Below are 21149 nucleotides of genomic sequence, written 5' to 3'. Positions count from 1 at the left end.
TCCCAATGGATCAAACTATAGGCTACCTGTCCAGAGGGAATAAATCAATTGATTAACCACTTCAAAAGATGGAGGAGAAAAGGCATTGTGTTTTCAGTGGAAACAATGGAGTTGAGTCCACATGACACCACTTCTCAGCTGTGGGGTTGTCAATGAGATCCCAGTGCTTTCTGAGCCTGCCTCTTCATTGTGAAACATAGAAGTCTAACACCTTCCTTATTTTACATCTGATTGGATCCCTGAGCTCATGGAGGCTGAATCCCAGGGTTGTATAATTCTGGTCCTTTGCTGGTAGGATTTAATTCTTTCATTGGTGCTCAACTTACTGTCGGGACTGGCTAGTGATCCAAAGATTAAGGAGGAGGGAGGGGTCGGGATGTCCTATGCTCTCTCCTCTACAAGTGCTGCATCAGCTTTGTCTCCTCCAGAGGCCTCTGATCCCTGGCTCCACCTTGCCCAGCACTCCAGGAACATTGTCTCCTCTCCTTGCTTCTTCCCAGGGGAGGGAATCATTGCTATTCTTGCTTCCTGTTTTTGCTATTTTCTGCGTGCCTAAACATCCCTAAGCATCCAAGTCTATGACCCATACTGTGTAGGTTCTGTTTCCTGCCAAGACTTTAATTAACACAGTCCTGCTTATTTTGCGAAGTTTTGATAGAATCAAATGAAATACTACCTAGTAGAAGATAAACTAGTCCATCAGAGACGATTTTTGACACCAAGGGACATTGCTACTATAGGGAGTGGCTCTTGGAATCTAATGGACAGAGGGTAGGAATCTTTATAAATATCTCACAATGCACAGGGTAGCCCTCATGACAAGGAATTACCCAGAGCCAAATGTCAGTATTGCCAAGTGTGAGAAATCCTTGGGTAAGCAATCACTAAATAGAAGTTGCTAACAATTGTCCTTCACAGGGATGATCAAATGAGGTGATATCTATTAGAGATTGAGATTCTCAAAGAGGATGCAGGGCACAGTAAGGGAAGAAAGTGAAGATGATCAGAAATCAGGAGTGCCATAGGTAGCTTGAAAATACAAAATATTTCAATACATTTTATACTTATAAATTTACGTTAAAACGTCCGTAATACAATTTATTTCTAAAGAAAGCAAAGTTAGTCAACTTCTATTGGTTATGGAGCTATACAGAAAGATGGAATTTCTCAATTTGAAATGATAATATTTGAGACATTGTGATTTTTCTCTCTATATCAATTGACAACAAGGATTTTTTAATACTAGGAATTATTGATATTCCATAAAGTGCAACATAAATTGATTTTCTTAAAACATACTGTATGCTATTTTTCTAAATAAAGGTCCATAGCCATTGGTTTTAGCAAAAATGTTCGCCTATATTTCAATACTGATTTTGAGTCACAATAGAATGATAGATAACCATCATTTAGTCCTTGCAATGCTTTATAAACTCAGTCCTAACATTTCAGAAGCCCGCCCACCAAAGCTCAGCATGATATACGCCCAGGCAGAAGAATTAATGGTCTATTGTGCTGACTCAGTTTGCAGTTAAAGTTAATTCCATTTTTCTTAATGCTCTGGTCTCCCTAAAGTCTGAAGATTTCCATTCCAGTGACTTACTAATGGGATTCAAATCCTCAAGAGCCCAGAGAGAGATCACTAACTGGGGAGACATTCTGCTTGTATTTGAACATATTTCATGCCTAGTTGCACTAATTGCATTTCTATTTTTACCCCACACCCATCACTCTCTGCATCTCAATTAATCACAGAAACAGAAGCAAAGCTTTTTAGTGTATGTGCCTATCTAAATGCATTTGTCTGCTGAGATGGAAAACTTGCATGAAAAATTGATTATCATTATTTAAATAAAACAATCAATATTAAAATAAAGAGGACAGAGTGAAAAACGTTTTCTCTTTGTAAAGAAAAAAAGTGAATAAAAAGAAACAGAAGAAATGCTTCTGTTTCATAAAGTAAATTTATTTCAAATCTTTCTTCTCATAAGGATCTCCATGGTAGAGAATGATCTTAGGTGTGATGTTATGAGAACAAACAATAGCAAATAAATAGTAAAGTTGAGTAGCAGAATCACACCTTAAAAAATCTAGATAGCAAGGCACAGTGAAGTGATAAAACCCAGACTTTTCATCCCTGAGATTGGAGTGCGTAAGTTTCATTTTCATATATGTGCACACACATACAGGCATGGATACTATCTTTTGTAGAAGCAAGGAGGTCTCTCAAACAAACAGGTCAGACTCAGATTTCAAGGCTAACTTTTCCACGTACTAACTGTAACCCTGGGTGAGTTGCTTATCTCCATGAGTCATTTTATCATCTATTACAGAGCAGTAAGGATGCCTACCAAGCATTGTGGTGGAAGTTTAGAGGGGTGGAACAAAGTTACTAGCTCAACTGTCTGTCAAAAGATAAGTTGTCCAATAGATAGAAGTTGAATAGATGAATGCTTCATGGAATACACAGATAAGATCAAGGAGCTTATATTAAAACTAGAAGTCCAATGCATGAATTTGTGCTTGGGGGGTCTGGTTGGCCCACTGCAATTGGGGCCAATCAGGTTGGACTGACTAGGGGGAGGGGATGATGAAGGTTGGCAGGCTGGCCCCACCCCCAATTGGGGTGGGGGACCAATCTGGGGTGGGGCCGTCAAGGGGGAGGGGCCGAGGGCAGTTGGCTGGCCAGCCCTGCCCCCTGGTTGAGCTCCCAGTCAAACTCCCCATCGAGGGGGCAATTTGCATATTAGCCTTTTATCATATAGGATTAAACAAAACAACTAAAATGCACACATAAGTAGAGGGACTAAAGGTTACAACTGACAACTGATCTATTCCCTTTGCTGAGTGCAACTTTACCTATAATAACAACAAATATAATAATAATCATTTTCTGATCTTTTACTCAGAATATGTTAAATGCTTTTTTGGTTAATAATTGACTTTATGTATTTTCATCACTTTTTTTTTAACTTGCCTGTTTATAATTTCCACACTGTTTTGTTCTATGTTGCAAATATATTACCGTTTATTAAGAATGATTACTGTGTTTATTTATTATTTAGTCTCTGTTCACTTTTCATCCTAAATTATGAATAGGCTTTACACCAATAACTTAGACAAAAATTCAATACCACATACCGAGGTATATAGAAGTTCTTCATGTCCACTGGATATGATCAAAGAAGAATAGGAGGCAAAGGAGAATTGCCCTGGGTGGGCATCTTCCCTTAGTGTGCCCAGATGCCTCACTTCATGAGCCAGGGCAGGGGCCTCCAGAATCCAAAGGCCCATGACAAGCCACTCAGTTTCCTAATCCAAGAGCAGTACTCTCTGGTGAACCCTGTTTCCTTTTCCTCACCATGTTTTCCCAGAATGCCTCATACTCATCTGGCTTTACCAGCTCTCAGAAAAAGTCACATGAATGAATGGATGCACAAATATTACTCAATGCTTTCTTTAAAAAATGGAAGAGGGAATAACTATTTCCTTTGAATTTTTATGACATTTAAGGTAAAAATTACCATTTTTAATCAGTTAAGATACTTTAATCAAACATTGTGATTCTGGACAGAAAGAAATTAAAATTATAATGTGTGGTGAAATATTTCATCACTACAGTTAAGATTTAAATGATCAATTTAGTTTAATTAAATTTAATTAATTAAGAGCTATTGAATAACAATATTGAGAGCCAAGTCTACAAGTTCCATTAAGACTGGGAATGTGTGTGAACATGTCTAGGTATGTTTCCATTGTTTATTTAGCATTTAGACAGGGTCTATTAGATAAAATAAACCCACTAGTTACTTAATCAATGAGTGAATCAATGATTGAAAAAAGACTGGTATAGCAGGAATGAATAATATACTGTGATCAGTGCCATGTTGTGGCTGTAGGATAGAGATTCATTGGCCTTGAGAGAAAATCCTGAGGGCCCAGGGAGATACTGACCCACAGAGGTGGGAGGGAAGTGCAGTTCTATGTACGTCATCCAAAGAAGGTACTGGAAAATTCAAGGAATAAAGATTAAATATGCTCACAGGGTATGGAAGGGATACTGAATGTAAGTTAAGGCTTCAAAGATATATATCAAGCAAATAATAGCTAAATTATGCAATACTAACAGATGCTATTCAATCTGTATCTTTAAACTCCCGCTCTCTCCTGGCTTTCTTTGCAGCATGTAGATATGCTCAGCTCTTTCCCATTCAAGTAAAAATAAGCCCTCCTGAGATACAGGCATTTTTGGCTATTGTGTGCATATATACTTTAGTTCATAGTCAAATTTTGTGTTATTTTTATGTAGCCTTACACTTCCTACCACCACTTCTAAACCTCAAACTACTGCAATATTTTTTTAACCCTCACTGTTTCATTGAAATTACCACATACAGTGCTCAGAGCAGTCAATATAGTAACTGATTTTATGTCTATTATTCATACTTATCAAATATAGAGACTCAGGGTGGGTCTCAATAAACAGTTGTTGAATGAATAAATGTCATGCTTGTATGCATCCATGCATGAAAGAAACCTGACATTACAAGGCTGGTTTGAAAATGTTGAGAAGAGTACTGGCTAAACTTCAAATGGTCTAATTTCTAAAGGCTTCATGATGTTGAATGTACTACAAGAGGTCTACAGCAGATGTGGAATGGAGAAGGAATGTCCCTTTTATGGAATGCAGCAGAATTACTATGTGTGGGAGTCCAGGAAATCCATATCCCATAAAGCTAGAATGCATTTATATGTTAATTTCTTTATATGCTTTACTTTTTTCAAATGTGAATTTGGAAGATTTACATTTTGGAAATATACAAAATTTAGAATGATCAAGAAAACAAACAGATTGGGAACTAGTTTTAATTTTCTTCAAATCAGTTTATAATTTTTTTTTTTTTAGCCTAAAGCCTAAGGATTTGTAATACAGTCTTCCTTCTGAGCTAGTATTTCACAACTTAAATAACACACTACTTTGGGGGAAGTCTGACTTTATAGATATGCTTCTATTTTTTTCTTATAATAATCCTGTTTAGTTCTAAAAATCTATACTGATAACCAAAAGTTTAGAATTACTCAATTCTATTCATCTTTTCAGAAATGAACTAACTTCTGTCTATGAATGGAAATAAAAGGGTACCAAGTGTTTCATAGTTTTATATTTATTCTCTATTAGGTGTATCTTTTATAGACTCTTTTAAATAGAAATGTCATGAGTAGTATTATTTGTGAGTGTAACTCTTTTAAACACTGTTTCTACCCAGACACTTCAGGGCTACATGTATAAACAGAGGTGTGAACTGATTTCACTAGCTGTTGTGGACCATCTTAGTGGGTGAGATCTGCCTGGGGCAGCCTAGTCTGTATTTGATAGACACACCTGCTGGGACAGCACACACGTTCCCATTCAGAAAATTAATACCTATCTCCTGATAACTCCCTGGGAATCAGAATAAATTTAACCTTTATTGTACGTACTTGTGCTCTCAGCATGTACTGCACCTGTTTACTTTCATAAGAGTATGGATTTGTTTTCTAGTTTAGACTCCGCTAGTAATTTTGTGATTTGGGCAACGTATTACTCAATGTTTCTGTGCCTTCATTCTCTTGCCTGCAAATGTGGACAGTAAGATCCTTTCTCTGACTTTAAAGAGTTCAGACTGATGTAAAAGGCAATCTGTTGCCTCTGGACTGATGAAGGTCACCTCAGGACCCTTCTCCATACAGACCTTTAGTCAAACATCCTCTATTTAGCTACATTTCTCTGGATGACTGTCTGGATAAGTAAACCTCAAAACAAAATTCAAATAAAATGATAAAGGGGTAGTAAATCAAAGTACCTTGTAGAAAAAACATCATCCTAATAAAGACTCTAAGGTAGACAGAATAATGCTACCTCCCTAATGATGTCTATGTCCTATTCCCCAGAATTTGTGACTATGACTTTACATGGTAAAAAAGGGAACTAAGGTTGCAGGTAGATTTAAGGTTGATAACCAGCTGATTTAAAGATAAAGACATTATCATGGATTATCTAGGTTGGCCCAATATAATCACAAGATCCTTTAAAAATATGGAAGCGGGGAGGGGAGGGAGATCTGGGGGAGAGAAGAGATCAACCAAAGGACTTGTATACATGCATATAAGTACAACCAATGGACACAAAACTCTGGGGAGGGAGGGCATATATGGGGGGGGCAATGGTATATGTACACAGATAATAATTTAATAATAAATAAATAAATAAATAAAATATGGAAGAGAGCAGCTTAAGAGCGTTAGAGTGATGCAGTGTGAGAAAGACCCAACTAGTCATTGCTGGTGTTGAGGATGGAAGGGGCCACACAACAGAGAACATGGGCAGCCCCTGAAGCTGGAAAAGCCAGGAAATGGAATTTCCCCAAGGGCCTCCAGAAAGGAACATAATCCTGCTGACACCTCTATTTTAGCCCAATGAGATTCATTTTGGACTTCTGACCTCCAGATAATAAATGTGTGCTTTTAAGCAACTAAGTTTGTGCTAATTTATTATAGAAGCCATAGAAACGGCCAAATGAATTCCAACGTTGGCACTGCATTGGAAATCTGAATATTCTAATGAGATCAGGTTTTACTGTGCTATATTGTTGTTGTATTATTTTTAGGTAAGAAAGTAGGATATTGAAGAAAACTATTAATGATATATACCCATCAGTTAGCAAAAATACCAGGATGATACTTAAACTAAAATTAGTATTTACCACTCTAGCACATAAAATCTCTCTATTAAATAAAAGCCTAAGTAACCAGATGACTGGCCGGTAGCTATGATGCACACTGACCATCAGGAGGCAGACACTCAATACAGGAGCTGCTCCCTGGTGGTTAGTTCACTCCCACAGCCAATCTCCTGCGGTCCCTCACTCTGGCCAGCCCTGATCATCCCTAATCAGGACTAGGCAAGGTGGCCTGGATTGGCTCAGATAACTGGCTAGGCCAAGGGACCCCTACCCTTGCATAAATTCATGCACTGGGCCTCTAGTTTTCTACAAATGACAAGGGTTTTAATAATATACTTGCTTATTTGTAAAAAAAAAAAAAAAAAAAAATCCAAAGGAGAGGGGGAGAAAAAAAGAAGAAAAAATATAGCTTTTTTATTTTTTTCAACTAAAGTTCCATAAGGGTGTAAGTTAAGGATCGTTTATTTTAACCCTAAAATTCTGAGAGTACTTTGTGTATATTAATAGCCCCAATAAGCAAGCCATTTCCAAAACTCACTCAAGTGGGACCATGCTACTATTTTAAAAAACAGATTCCACTTGAGATATTAAATTGTTAAGCCAAATAACTGTAGGAAAAGACCTGTTTCTAAGGACAATTTTCCTTTCTAGTGCAGAGTAAGTTAAAAAAAAAAAAAAAAAAAAGAGGGGGGGTGAGTTTAAACCTCTAAATGCTACTTTCAAAATGTAGTCAATTAAAATATTTTTGCTTTTACATGGGACCTTTATGGTATCCCAGAATCCTACAACTTAATCAGCTAAATAGAAAATGTAACCTCCCATCTGGTAAATCAATTGTTGTGTCCCACCATAACTCAACTAGACACTGAGGAAAACCATTGAAATGCTATTTCCTTTTCTTTAGAAGAGAATTATGTACAATTTCAGCATGCTTTGCATTTCTAAAAGTTAAAGTCAACAGGGAGGTATCACTCTCCTTTACGTGAGTTTCCCATGAGAAAATCAACAGCAAAATATAAAGCCTTTGCTGTTATTCATGAAACACTCCATAATACTAACGTGGCTTTAACCAGAACATATTATTTGGCAGCTAAAACCTTTAATCAGAGTTGTGGTTTGAACAGGTTTTCACTGAATTTATGTTCCATAGGCACTTGAAGAACAACACTGTTTTTCTAACCATTTTATTCTATTTCAGGTGGTTTAAATGTACTTGAGCTAAGAATGGGGAAAAAAGAGAGAATGCTCCTCTGATTTTTCATTTTATTGGTTTTAATTATGATTTAACATTTCTGAACAAGTAGTAAGAGCAGTTAGATAAAAAGAATGAGACACTCCTTTCAACAAATACTGACTGAGCACTTGCTCTGTGCAAGGTTGGATACTAGGTATTATGGAAGAAAAAACACATCTAAAATGATGATTCCTACTTTAGAAAAGAGAAAGAGTTCGTGGGAACTCCACCCAAACACACAGGGTGGAAGTGAGGTGGCCCTCAACCTTCCCCCCAGTATAACTGATCTCACTGTGAATGAGTGACTCAGGGCTGGAGCAGGACCCAGCGGTTTAAGAGAGTTAGTCCTGGGAATTGCTCAGAGCTGTACTAGGAGGAAAGAGCTTGCCTATTTTCATTGTTTTTGTTAAGATGTTAAGGCATAAGCCTAGCGCTCTACTGGGTTATCCTAGTCACCATTTGACGGGAGCATTACTACTAGTATGTGTAAAGTCCAGCAAAACCAGGTCAGGAACTTATATTTCTAATCACAACATGTGAACATATTAAACTAGCATCATTTACTAGCATCTGGACACTGGAAAAATTCAGTTCAATGAACCCTCCAAATCCCCCCTCACCATTTTGAAACTAAGCTAATGTATACTATTGGATGATTGTTACTTAAGAATTAAGAGTCCTGAAAATCTTAATTCTGCTCAGGCAGTATGTTTTCTTTGAGTTATGTGATGTATAATGGTTCTAAGGCTAGCTCAGAGGGAACAGTTTGCTGTGACTGATTAATGACTTGTGTCTTGGGGACTGCAGGGGTTTTGTGACACTTCAGCCACATGTGTGCCTTCCTATGTTTATAACTGTGCAGTCCTATATGTGATCTCTAGCTAGCAAAATGTGGATAGGTAAATTTAAGTTAATTAAAATTTGCCAACACAAAATTATCTCCTCAGACACAACAGCCACATTTTGTGTTCAATTTCAAGTGATTACATTGACCCTGGCTGGGTTTGAGTATCATTCTGCACACCGAAATGTTACAGGTTCAATCCCTGATCAGGGTATATAGCTAGGTTGTGGGTTCAAAACTGGTCTGTGTGTGTCAGGGAGGCAACTGATTTGTGTTTCTCTCTCACATCAATGTTTTTCTCTCTTCTCCTTCCTCTCTCTCTAAAATCAATAAACATATCCTCAGGTAAGGGTTAAATAATAAATAAAGTGCCTACATCTGTCTAGTGGCTACTGAATTGGACAGGGTAGATATAGACCTTTTCATCATTACAGAAAATTCTTTTAGGCAGTCTTAGTCTAAACTATCTTCAAGGAATCCCCTCTGTACAACTGCAGTGGGCTAATAAATTTTCTATGGAAATTTATTGTGTTATCTATTTTAAAATAATGTAATAAAATTAAAATAGATAATTCCAATTAAATATACTGGGTATTTTTAAAGTTAAATATGTAACTAAAAATAATATCTCAGTGTCTTCTCTCATCTGCATTCTTCAGGTGGTTTGAATCTTTGCTTTCACTCAAGAATGTTTATAACCTAGAAATGTGAAATAGAAGCTCCTCAAGAAGCAAGGTGGGTCAAGTGCTCAATTAAATTAACTTTCAATCCACTTTCTATTAACCAATACATGCGCCTCACTATCACAACTGTGAGCTCCTCAAGGGCAAAAACCCTTTCTACTCATATTGATGTCTTTCATACCTACGAATAGGCCCAAAACAATGTGTGGTTTGTTAGATAAGAAATAAATATGTTCAGTGGTTGAACGTCGACCAATGAACATGAAGGTCAGAGTTTGATTAACAGTCTGAGCACATGCCTGTGTTGCAGGCTCAATAAGCAGTGTGGGGCATGCATGAGGCAACCAATCAATGATTATCTCTAGTCATTTATGTTTCTCTCCCTCACTCTGCTTTCCTCTCTAAAAACAATAAAACTATATTTTTATAAAAAGAGGGGAAAAAGGAAATGAAGAAGTTACAAAGTCTCAAAAACATTTTTATCATCCAATTGGGCAAAATAAGATAAATGCAAAAGTATAAAATATGATATTTAATAATTTACATATGATTGCCAGCTTTTACTGCAAAAAAATTACAGGAAAATGGGTATTCAGAAAAGGAAAATGTGAGAATCAATTTTTCATAAAAATGACTTTTGAATTGATCTCATGTATGAATGGGTGGGAAAGAATGAAGGAATCAATAAAATGTTGAAATAAAAAAACTGAAAAGCAAATAGTTTTCTAAAAGAAGAGATCATTAGAAATAAGGATAGCTTTGTATTATACAAATAAACTAAGACCATTTAATGAAAAATCTAGCATGCAGTGTAAAATGTTAACATGTGCTGCCTTAAATGTTAAGAAAGTTTTTGAGCAAACTGATAATGGTTTCTTCCAGACTTCTTCGCCATAGAGGACACTCTCATTTCAAAGTAGCTCAAAATTTAAAGAAAATATAACCACAAATATTTCATCATTTATTTTGTAATCTTTTAATTTATTTCATTATCTATGTCTAGAGATATATGTGCATATATTATCATGGAATATTTTCCCATTATTTCAAGTTATATAATTGTGAATATTACAAATTATGAGTCATTTTTCAATCATTCTCATGATTACACAACAGATGGCTAAATGCTTTTAAGTCTTAATTATTATTTTTTTGCCAATTTCTCATTCCAATCTTATCTAAAATGTCCTGCCTACTTCTAATTGAGTATTTTATGGGGAGTGAAAAATATGTCATTCGATTTTGCTACAGTTAATTAAAATGAATTTTAGATATAATTCTACAAAAGCACCATCATTTATTTCTTACTTATACATTCTTCAATTCATTAACATTTTCCTATCTTACTCTTCTTCATAAAGCATGATGATATATTTGCTGTTAGATTTGTACCCAATCTTAGGAATCATTTTCTCCAAATATTTTAATTAATTGAGAAATCAAATATCTTAAATCATTAAATGCTATATTCAAGGTCATATATTAGTGACAGGATTAAGACCACAAATCTAGACTCTTTTTTTGTCACTTCAATTCTTTTACAATTTTACCATATGGCTACAATGAATAATTCCTACTACTAATGCCACACTATTATCATACAGGCAATATATACCAAGATTGTCCTATGTCAGGCACTGTGATGGATACTTCCATGCAGTAACTTCATTGCTTGCAGTAACTATGCAATGGAAATATTGCCCTTTCTTGACACTTGAAAAAAACTGAGACTCAGAGAAGTCCTGTAACTAGCTCATGGTCACACTGCTCTAAGTGGTAACACTGTGATGGAATTCTCAGCCAGATCTAACCCCAAACCATGAAATTACTCTCCATGCTTTGTCTTCCTAATCCAGTGGTTGGCAAACTGCTGCTCGTGAGCCACATGTGGCTCTTTGGCCCCTTGAGTGTGGCTCTTCCACAAAATACCACTGCCTGGGTGAGTCTATTTTGAAAAGTGGCATTAGAAGAAAAATTTTGGCTCTCAAAAGAAATTTCAATCATTGTACTGTTGATATTTGGCTCTGTTGACTGCTGAGTTTGCCGACCACTGTCCTAGTCTATATTAGCTTCTTCACACTAGTTTCCCCGACAAGCAAATAACTTGAGTTAGATTTTCAAAGTGTTTACAAGGTTGATGAATTATCACACAAGTCTAAATTAATACTTGCTCTTAGCTCCAACTAGTCATCAAACATATTGCATACACAATCTGTGAGACCAACTTATTTATTGAACTGTTAGAGCATCTTGTTCTTTAATTCTAACCAAACCATAACTAATTTTTGAATTAAAAAAATTAGGGACATTATTTTTCTATTATGCTTTTTACAATTTCTATTTTAACTATTTTTTGTTGTTGTTGTTGACACTATTATAGATGTCCCCATCTCCAATCCCTCTTTGCCCAACTGTACCCAGCCCCTGTCCCCACTTCCCTCCAGCCATCACCAAGTGACCATGGATCATGCATATATGTTCTTTGGCAAACCTTTTCACCTTCTCTCATCCAGTCTCTCCCACCTCCTTCCCCTCTGACAGCTGAAAATCACATGTAAATTTATGTTCTTTCTTTATCACAAGGAATCTTACTATTCTAAACCATTTATTTCATGGGTAAATACTATAGTAATTTATTAATTGGAACATGCACAATCATCTTGTACAGCAAAAACATTGCTAATTAAACTGTGAAATATTCACTAAACTTTCTCTGATTTCAGATGTATTGTTTAAAAAATGAGCATCTTTACCAGGCAGGGCTGTTGCAGGGGACAGGCAAAAAAGGTGAAGGGATTTAGAAGTACAAATGGATGTTACAGAATAGGCATGGGCATATAAAGTACAGCATAGGGGATATAGTCAATAATATTCTAATAAGTAAGCATGGTGCTAGATGGGTACAGGATTTACAAGGATGATCACATTAAGCTATATAATGTCTGGTCACTAGGGTCTACATACAGACATATATACATACATACATAAATACATACAAAAAAACTAGTAAGCACTCTCTAAGTCATGGAAGTGTGATCCAAAATGCATACCATGCATTCCTCAACTGAATTCTCAAAATAACCTTGTGAACCAAGTGCAACAATTATTCCCACTTTATAGAGAATTTTGGCCTAAAGAGATCACACATATTTCCCAAGATCCAGGATCCAGATTTCAAACCAATAGATGGCTTCAAAGCCTGTGTTATTGCTTCTCAATTCTGGAAAATTGGTGTGAATTTATCACAAAGAACATATTTCAATGATTCTTGCCAATGTTGTGGCAAGAAGAATTGCCATGTCAATGGAAATGAGAGTCCTAAGGTATACAAAAGCATTCCCCTTATTGTCAATCTGGACTAAGATTGTAGGTGAATATTTTTAGAAGCAAAAGTGCCATCTGTGCAGAAATGTGTGTGCGTGTCCAGGTGTACACACACACACCTCTATGTACTGTGAGAAAGACAGAGAACTAGAGAGAGCAGAAGATGACAGAAAGGTTTTAAAACATTAAACAAAAATCTCCTGGGTATTTGTTCTGGATTATAATAATTCGAACAGGTTACCAAAGTACCACAACATAAATTCCAACTGCTTTACGGAGGGGAATATATTTCATCTCTGCCTTCGTTCCAATTTACTGGATGTGGAAAATGACATTGGCCTTCCAAAGCCTTAACTTGTGTTTGGACCCTTTCCATCCCTGAGTTGTATTCTAGGGCTGCTGACCATTAAAGTGAATATTGCAGTGGGGCTGGAACAGTCTTATTAGCCTAAGCCAAGCTTTATATGGCTTGTGCACTTTAAGAGGTTAATCTTGCCAGCCAGCTCACTTTGTTCAGAAGTATTAAATGGAAAGACTGCAACATTCAAAGGAAGGCCAAGTTCACTGGGTAAAGACCCCAATAATATAATGGAGCGTAAAACCTCTAGAACTTTTTACCATAATGTTTTATGAGACATATGCACACACTCGTTGGAACAGAATCCAAGGCAAGTGGTTTTGAAGGTCAGTTCAAAGTCACCACATACATACTATCTTTGTTAGAATTATGGACTATTTCAAAAGTGTCTGGACCCAGAAACTTTCTTCCCCTAGTTTTTATAGTTTACTATCTGTCCAGCAATATACTATATTAGGAGGAAAAAAGTCACCTACTATAGCATGATATTATTTGCAGCCAAACCAGAAAGCTCAGTAAAATATTCCAAATTTCAGTACCAACAAATCATTGGGTTAAAGAATGAAAATTATCACAGGGTATAATTCTAAAAGGGAGTGCTACTTGAAGTAAGGGCCATAAGAAAAAAAAAAAAAAAAAACCACAATTTTTTTATTCTCACCTTCACTACCAATTATAAAGGTGTTTGATGTTTATGGTTAAGAAAGGAGCAAAAGACTCTCAATTCCTCCCTTTAAGAGAACTGTGGTTTAGACTGGGCCTGATTAGAGCTACCTATTCTATTCCTATCATTCTGATGTTTCCAAAATGCTCAAATTGTAGGAGCTACTCTGATTCTCCTAAGGGGAAGGAAGTAAAGGTCCACTTTGCATGACAAAGGTCAGATTTCTGCAGGCAAATGAGACTCCATGGTTGACTTATTCCTAGGTTGTCACTGTCTGGTTGGGTCCAAAGAGGTCAAGAGAGGTTCCAACTTGTGTTCATTGCTTAAGGGACACCCCTGGGGCCACTTTTTAAAGGTCATAAAGATTTTCTTACTCTGGTTTCAGCTTTTCTCCCTTAAATCTTGCCAACACACCCTGGTAATTCAGTACTGATGTGTGTTAAAAGGAAACTGAAAGAATTTAGTATTATATGCAGATCAAAAGTTAGAAAATCCACTTATTTAAGAACTTTCTTTAAATCTAAGATTCAGTTCAGTGATATTCAAGTAGACCACAGAGGATGATATTCAAGTCCCAACAGAAAAACTTGTCTTGATATATACACTAAATGATCAATGCCACTACTCAAAATTACACTTAATATGATGTAGCTTTCTGCAAAAATTATACAGTCTCCTCAATCATCACACATGTTTAACTATGGTAAATTTTTATTACTTTCTTTTGTAATAACTCTTGGGTCACTAAAATACAACAAATGCTGAACTGAAATTATTATTTGAATGTATTTCAATGTTCTTCCTTTTAGTACAAATATATATATATATATATATATATATATATATATATATATATATATATATATATAAAACCTTTCTCACAGTGGAGTGGAAATATACTCAATGAGTTATATTTATAAAATTCAGAAGAGTTCTGCCTATTGTAATTAATGAAGGGTATCTCTAAGTATTTTAGGTAATGTGTGGAAAATATCTGTATTTAATTACATAATTCTTTTCTTAGATCATGGGAATTGAATTATGGAATATTCTGAAGCTCCTATAGAGATAAAAGTATTAATGGTTGTTCAATAATTCTGTTGGTACAATGCTAGAAAATATCTGGTTTTACAAATCAATAGTCTGACCCTTCATAAGTATCAGATTTTCAATAGAAAAAGAAGAAACTTAAAATACTGGGCAAACATAGACACAGAAAATGCCTTTCATATTGGTACAGTTTTGAATGAGATTCTGTAACATATTGTGAACAGGACTTCTCTTTTGATTTTGTTGGGGATAAGAATGGCTAAGAGAATAAATTAAGAGCTTGCTATTCATTCTTCTGAGAGGAAAAATCCTAAACGGTTCTCATGGAAACAATGGGACACAAAGTAAGGGTTTTTTGTACTTGTCCTACAGTATTAGAAACATCAGATTTTCTTTCTGGATGCTTACTGATTCCAAAGGCCACTTCTTCTGCAGTCAGTTTTCAGTCTCCCAGTGGAAAGAATACATTCAAAGGCTGTGTGCACAGCAGGGTGGAAGGCTTTCTCTGTGAATGTAACTGTATCACTCATCAGTAACCTCCTGCCATAAGGGGACTTGTGTTTTCTTTCCTTTTAGTGACTCCATGGGCTCTTGAATGCCAGTCACTGCCCCGAGACCTGGGGCCATATTCACATAATCTCTGTCAATAGTTCCTGCACAAGCCATTGGTGCAAGTAAATGTCAAGGCTGCAGATCAAAGACCGCACATTCTAAAACTCATGTCCTTTATGGATCGATTTTCATAAACTGAACTCTGTATTTTAGAAACACGTGGAGACTCACTCTTTGCTTTCTTCCTTTTATCCCAGAGACGTTTATTTATATAAAAGGCAATCTGATTTGTAGGTAATTGTGTTAAATTCTGATGCAATACATAAAATTTATTCTTCCCTTTGCATACCCTTCTTGAAGTATTTTACTGTAGCTATTGTTTTATAGTAGAATGGTGAAATATTTGGGTTATTAAAAGAAAAAAAAGACATGGATTGCTTTGTAATACTGAAACTCCTTCCCAGTGCCTGGTACAATGGACATTAAGTAATATATTCTTACTCACGATTGATTTTTAAATCTTCATTTTGCTACAGGTAAATTATAGGAGAGAAAATAGCTTCAGCATGTGTTTTTACAATGTATATCCATTTAAAGTATTCAAAATTGCTTGGGAAAATAAATATAATTAGTTAAAGTCATTTTGTCTCCATGGATTTCATATACAAATTACACTGATCCATACTTCTTCAAGTAGACCTGAGTAAAATGGACCAAATTATCTCCTATGAATACATGTTCAGATTACATTGTGGATATATATATATTTTTTAAATTCACAACTTTCTCTAAAGAGCCATATTTGAAAGAAATAACAAATTTTGAACAAATAGTACATGAATGCTATTTATGCTTCTATCTTGCTAAATTCTTGAAATATATTTATTATAGAGGTAAGAGCATTTAACATGTTAAATATGCACACACCAGAGGGCTCACAGAGGAGAAGGAAATATTGAAACAAACACAGGCTTTACAGCCACAGGGCTGCTGGCTAAATTCCAAGTAGAAGCTGCACTGTCCCAGCTCCCCAAGGCCCATTTTAATAGAACTGCAAAAGGTTATTAGGTACAAAACTTACTCTGCGTTCTCTTGTGATCTGCGAGACATTAGGCAAGTCACTTACTCGGGAGGTAGCTTTGGCCTTATCTGTTTTCACCACTTAAACAACTGAAATGTAAGGTCTTTAAAACCCCGAAAAGAAAACTTTATTTTTCCCTTTTTTTGCGGTAAATGACTGAGGCTCAACGGAAAATCAGATAAATGGTGAAAATTACAGAGGTCCTCATTAGTGGGAAAGATCAGAATTTTCTGAAAAATCGAATTTCTATTCCCCTTAATGTGACCCTTGTTTGCTAAGAAGACAACCTAACTAAAATCCAAACATGATAAGCTTTTAAATTACAAAAGGTACTTCAATTTCAGATTGAATCAACTTTGTAACAACAGGTGTGTGTGTGTGTGTGTGTGTGTGTGTGTGTGTGTGTTCATGTGCGCATGCCTGTGGCCAAATGTACTCTTGTTAATGCTGAGGCCATGGGTGCAGAGGGCATAATAGCTCTCTGATTCAAATCCTTTGACTTCCTTCTAGAGGCAAAATGAAAGTGCAGGTATGTGATGGAAGAACAAACTCACCAGTTTTCCGAAGGGGGAAATCGTCCTTTGCATCTTGTGCTCCTGGTAATGTGTATTTGTAGTTAGGAGATGTCCCACTCAGGGGTGGAGAGCTTTGATCCAATGATGTATGGTGGGCAGCCCTAGAAGGGAAAAGAAGGGGTCACCACGTGCACTGGAGTTTTTCCTGCATGTTGGTCAGCAATAATCAGTTGCACATGCTGTACACGTGTCTCAGCCGTGTTTATGTTCTTTCTTTTTAGTGTGTACAAACCACAGCCTCATGTGACCGAGTTCACGTGTGACGCAATGATTCTGGACCCCCAAGAATGCCCATGTGTGCCTGGTCACACCGTCACACAGCAGAGTTTGTTTTATCGAAGGAGAGAATTTACCACAAGCCTGCATTGTGATCATCTGAGATTACTGTGTGTGTGTTTTCTTAAGAGCCATACTAGTGAAAAAGTCATCATCCAAATCCTTTTCAGTCAATAATGTAGAACCACCAAGGTAAAAGCAATCATACGGAAGCACTTCATTTTTAAAATTGCTATCTGGTCCATGAAAGCGCAGGAGTTGCTTTTCTACGGAAAAGACAGCACTGTGGCGGCCTCAGGTCTATTGACTTATACCAGTCCAAGGTGAAGACTAGGGACCGCTTCCTTTTTGAGTACAAAACTGATTTTTCAGAATGTCTTCTCTTTTCTGCATAACTTCAGGGAAAGAGATGCCATTGTGTGACTGGAGAGTAGTTTACAGGACTGATCGCAGACTACACAGTGGATGTAAACATCTCTAATTTTTATGTATGAAGGAAACAACTGATAGGGCCTCTTATCACCAACAAGGTGGTTATTCTACTGGGATTCATCTGAACTGCATTCTCAAGAATGAACCGGTTTAAAGGTGTTTCACCTTGCAAAAAAGTATTAAATTCAGATTCCATAATTCCTAGAACTTTACCCAGCACCACAGGGCTCGGCTGGTCAGAGCATTGTCCCGCACACCAACAAAGCTGCAGGTCCAGTGCTGTTTGAATGGGAGGCAACTGAGATATTTTTTTTTCTCACTTTGATATTTCCCTCTCTCCCCCTTCCTCTCTCCAAAATCAATGAACATATTCTTGGCTAAGGATTTTAAGAAGTCTCTCTTCTCAAACTAGGCTTTACCTAAAAAAGAATATGGATTCCTTGTAAATTATATTTGTAATTTTAGGTGATAAAACTGCATTTCTTTTTAAAGACTGTGATGTTGATTGAACATTTGAAAGTTGTCTTTCTGGATTGGTTTCTCAAGTGAACTGACATACATGATAGAAACTGTGATTATCACTATATTTATACAGCGCCTGCCTCTGTTACCTTTCTTGGGATGCAGAGAAGGGCAGATACTTATAAAATATAAGTACACAGGCCTTATATTTTAAATAAAATTCCTTGGGTGCTTACAATTTCATTATAACAGAGGAATCAAATATTTACTCCTTTATCCTCATGATGTGAGAGATTAAAAATATGTAAGTGTAAAAATCCTATGGTCATGAAGCAAACGTTTGTAAAACCAGAGAAATTAAACTTTTATCCATTAGTCTATTAGCTAGATATGCTCTGCCTGTAAGTTTTGTCCTGATTTTGAAAAAACACCTCCCACTTTTTATGTTTTGCAGAAAGAATTGGTGTATCTCTTTACTGGACTTGGGAAAACATATCCATAAAAACTGCAATCCCACAATGCCTTATATGGCCCACATGTGTCAGTAGCCAGTCTACTCTCATTTCACAGGGAGGGAAGAAACTGGGTGATGTGTGCAGGGGTAACGCAGTAACTGAAGACTTCGATTCATTTAGCTACCATCCTTCACTTTCTCTCCCTTCCCTTTTTATGTTTTAAATTAAAAAAAAAAAAAAGAAGTCTGGACTTTTTAAAAATAGCTCCGCTCTCCATCTTCTATCAAGCCAAGTAAAATGAAATCTCAACCTGTCAAACGTTCAGAAATTACTGTAAAGATATCAGAGGCGCCGTCTGAGACTAGAAACATGCAAAGTATGGATTCATTTCTAGGCCCCAGCCCACGCTTGTCAGTTGACTCGTGGAGGAAAGAACATATATTCTTCCTGGCCCTCAAGATGTTACCCACTCGCATTGAGTAAGCCCTGCCCTCTGTTGCACACTTTACCGCATTATTTCATAGGGCTCCCCGAGCAGGCTGAGGGGGCTGGTTCTGTGATTAGCCTTCATTTACAGAGAAGGAAACTGGAATGTAGAGGATTTAAGAACTTGACCCAGCACCAAATGGCTGAGAACCCTCAAGCCCCAGATCGGGGCCCAGGTGGGCTGAGTCCACAACCTGTGCTCTTTATCCCTGGGCAATGAAAACAGCGGAACACTGCACATACGTGTACCAGAGCTTGGGATGGCGGCTCGCGGAATGATTTTTTCCATTAGTTGGAGTGTCTTTTGTTGCTGATTTACTCAACAGGAATTCTTGAAGCTTCTGCTTTACTTCTGTACTTGCCACTGCCCCTGTAACACACGCGGACAGAAACAGATGCTGGCTTAGAGCTGCATCCTTTCAATGCTTCTAAGGTAGTTAGCAAAATTTAAGAAGTAACACCACTGGTCACAGCATATGAAGTCTTCCTATCGCAAGAAGAAACCAGAGTCTACATGGGCATTAGAAAATGGCATAGGAAGCTTTTGTAACTCCTAATTAAAAGTGCCAATTTTCAAAAGACCTTCGATGATTTTCTTAATTGCTTTTGCAGAGAGGGGAGTCCTAGAATTAATACTAACTTTTTTCTAAACTTTAACTGCTGGGAAACTAAACATTGCCTTTTAAAAATCAAGAACCTCAGGGAACCCTGTAAGTGACTAAACGCATAAAAAATGATCTCTTTGAATCACTATTTTGAAAAAACAAACTTTTTTACAAAGCCTCTTTTGAGCATTAAACAAATCAGTCCTGCTACAATTCCAGTTCAACTCATCCAGTTCTAAACTTGGGACACCCTGATTTTTAACTGACCTCATTGCAAGGGAATTATTTGGATCTGTCTCCCTCTTGTGGATAGCTTTTTTATTTTTGCAAATGTTCTGCCTTAAATCTTCCCAAGGTCTCACTACTCAAAAACTATATAGAGGCCAGACTGGACTCCAGAGCAATTATTTCATGAGCCAGAGAAAGGTTATGCTTAAACCGTATGGCAGAGCTGAATTGCTTTACTGTAACATTGTTTCTGAAAATCAAAAAAGGGGAAATTAGTATATTTTGCTGAACAATGCCTTTCTTAAGCCCTGAGATGCTTTGCAGACTGAATGCGGAGAGCTGACAGGCGACGCCACAGCTTTACGTTCGAGACTCTAATTTATTCTCATAGTTTAATGCAGGCAATCTTGACAAACTCAATTCCACTCTTCCTCAGGCTTCTTTCTGCAGGACGATGGGCGAAAGGGGAGGGGAGAGGGTCATCTTTTACCCTGGTGCCTCTTACTTTCTCGTCCTCTCTCTTTGCCTCTGAGAGGAGGAAGCTGCTGTTCTCTGCGATGCCTCTCTACTTCCTGTTCTTGCCTCTGCTGCTCCAGTTTCTGCTCCTTTTCTAGGAGTTCTTGTTGCTGTTTTATGGCTAGAAGTTCCTGTTGCAACTTACGAGAAGAGAAAGACATGAGAGTGTGCACTTTCTTTAAGCTTCATTGTCATCACTGACCAAAATCGAAATGCTGGGAGCTTTTTAGAACTTGCTTGGATTTAGTTGACATGTTTACCCATTTTTTTTCTGATAAATTATTAAAGTCTAAAGGCAAGCATCGAATGCCACATAGATGGTCATTCTTAACATCATCCGTAAGGTCATTTTTAGGGAGCTTCATGACCTGTCAAAAAGCATTACCAAATTCACTCAGATCTTTAGTTCCCTGAGTAGCTTTGCTTTGTCATCTCAAATATACAAATCCAGGCAAAGGCAGGAACTGTCCAGAGTCTACTTTACCACTTTTCCCCCATTACAAATAAACAACTGAAATCTTCCATTCCTAACCCAGGAAATAGAATGAATATTAACTGAATAGAACGATGAGAAATGAGTTAATTTTGTATACCTGAAATGA

At 36.9% G+C, this 21149-nt stretch overlaps 1 protein-coding gene across 9 annotated transcripts in view; it reads right to left on the bottom strand.

Moving 5' to 3' along the window:
* The window catches only part of HDAC9 (histone deacetylase 9), an 814141-nt gene that overhangs the window by 339524 nt on the left and 453468 nt on the right, over window positions 1–21149 (bottom strand). For 3 of the 9 annotated variants that reach the window (XM_084896714.1, XM_084896718.1, XM_084896716.1), the window contains 3 exons: window positions 20537–20678; window positions 19448–19568; window positions 17067–17188 (listed from right to left, as the gene is read on the bottom strand). In XM_084896714.1, coding sequence (XP_084752840.1) covers window positions 17067–17188; window positions 19448–19568; window positions 20537–20678 — 385 coding nt within the window. Of the gene's footprint in view, window positions 1–17066; window positions 17189–19441; window positions 19569–20536; window positions 20688–21149 lie in introns of all 9 variants that reach the window. The other 6 variants (XM_084896721.1, XM_084896715.1, XM_084896720.1 and 3 more) reach the window with 3 other exon arrangements.

This window comes from Pipistrellus hanaki (assembly GCF_964339955.1).
Source record: "Pipistrellus hanaki genome assembly, chromosome: 10".
Taxonomy (NCBI): domain Eukaryota; kingdom Metazoa; phylum Chordata; class Mammalia; order Chiroptera; family Vespertilionidae; genus Pipistrellus; species Pipistrellus hanaki.
The sequence above is the reverse complement of the archived record's forward strand: the minus strand, read 5'-3'. Positions and strand labels throughout refer to the sequence as shown.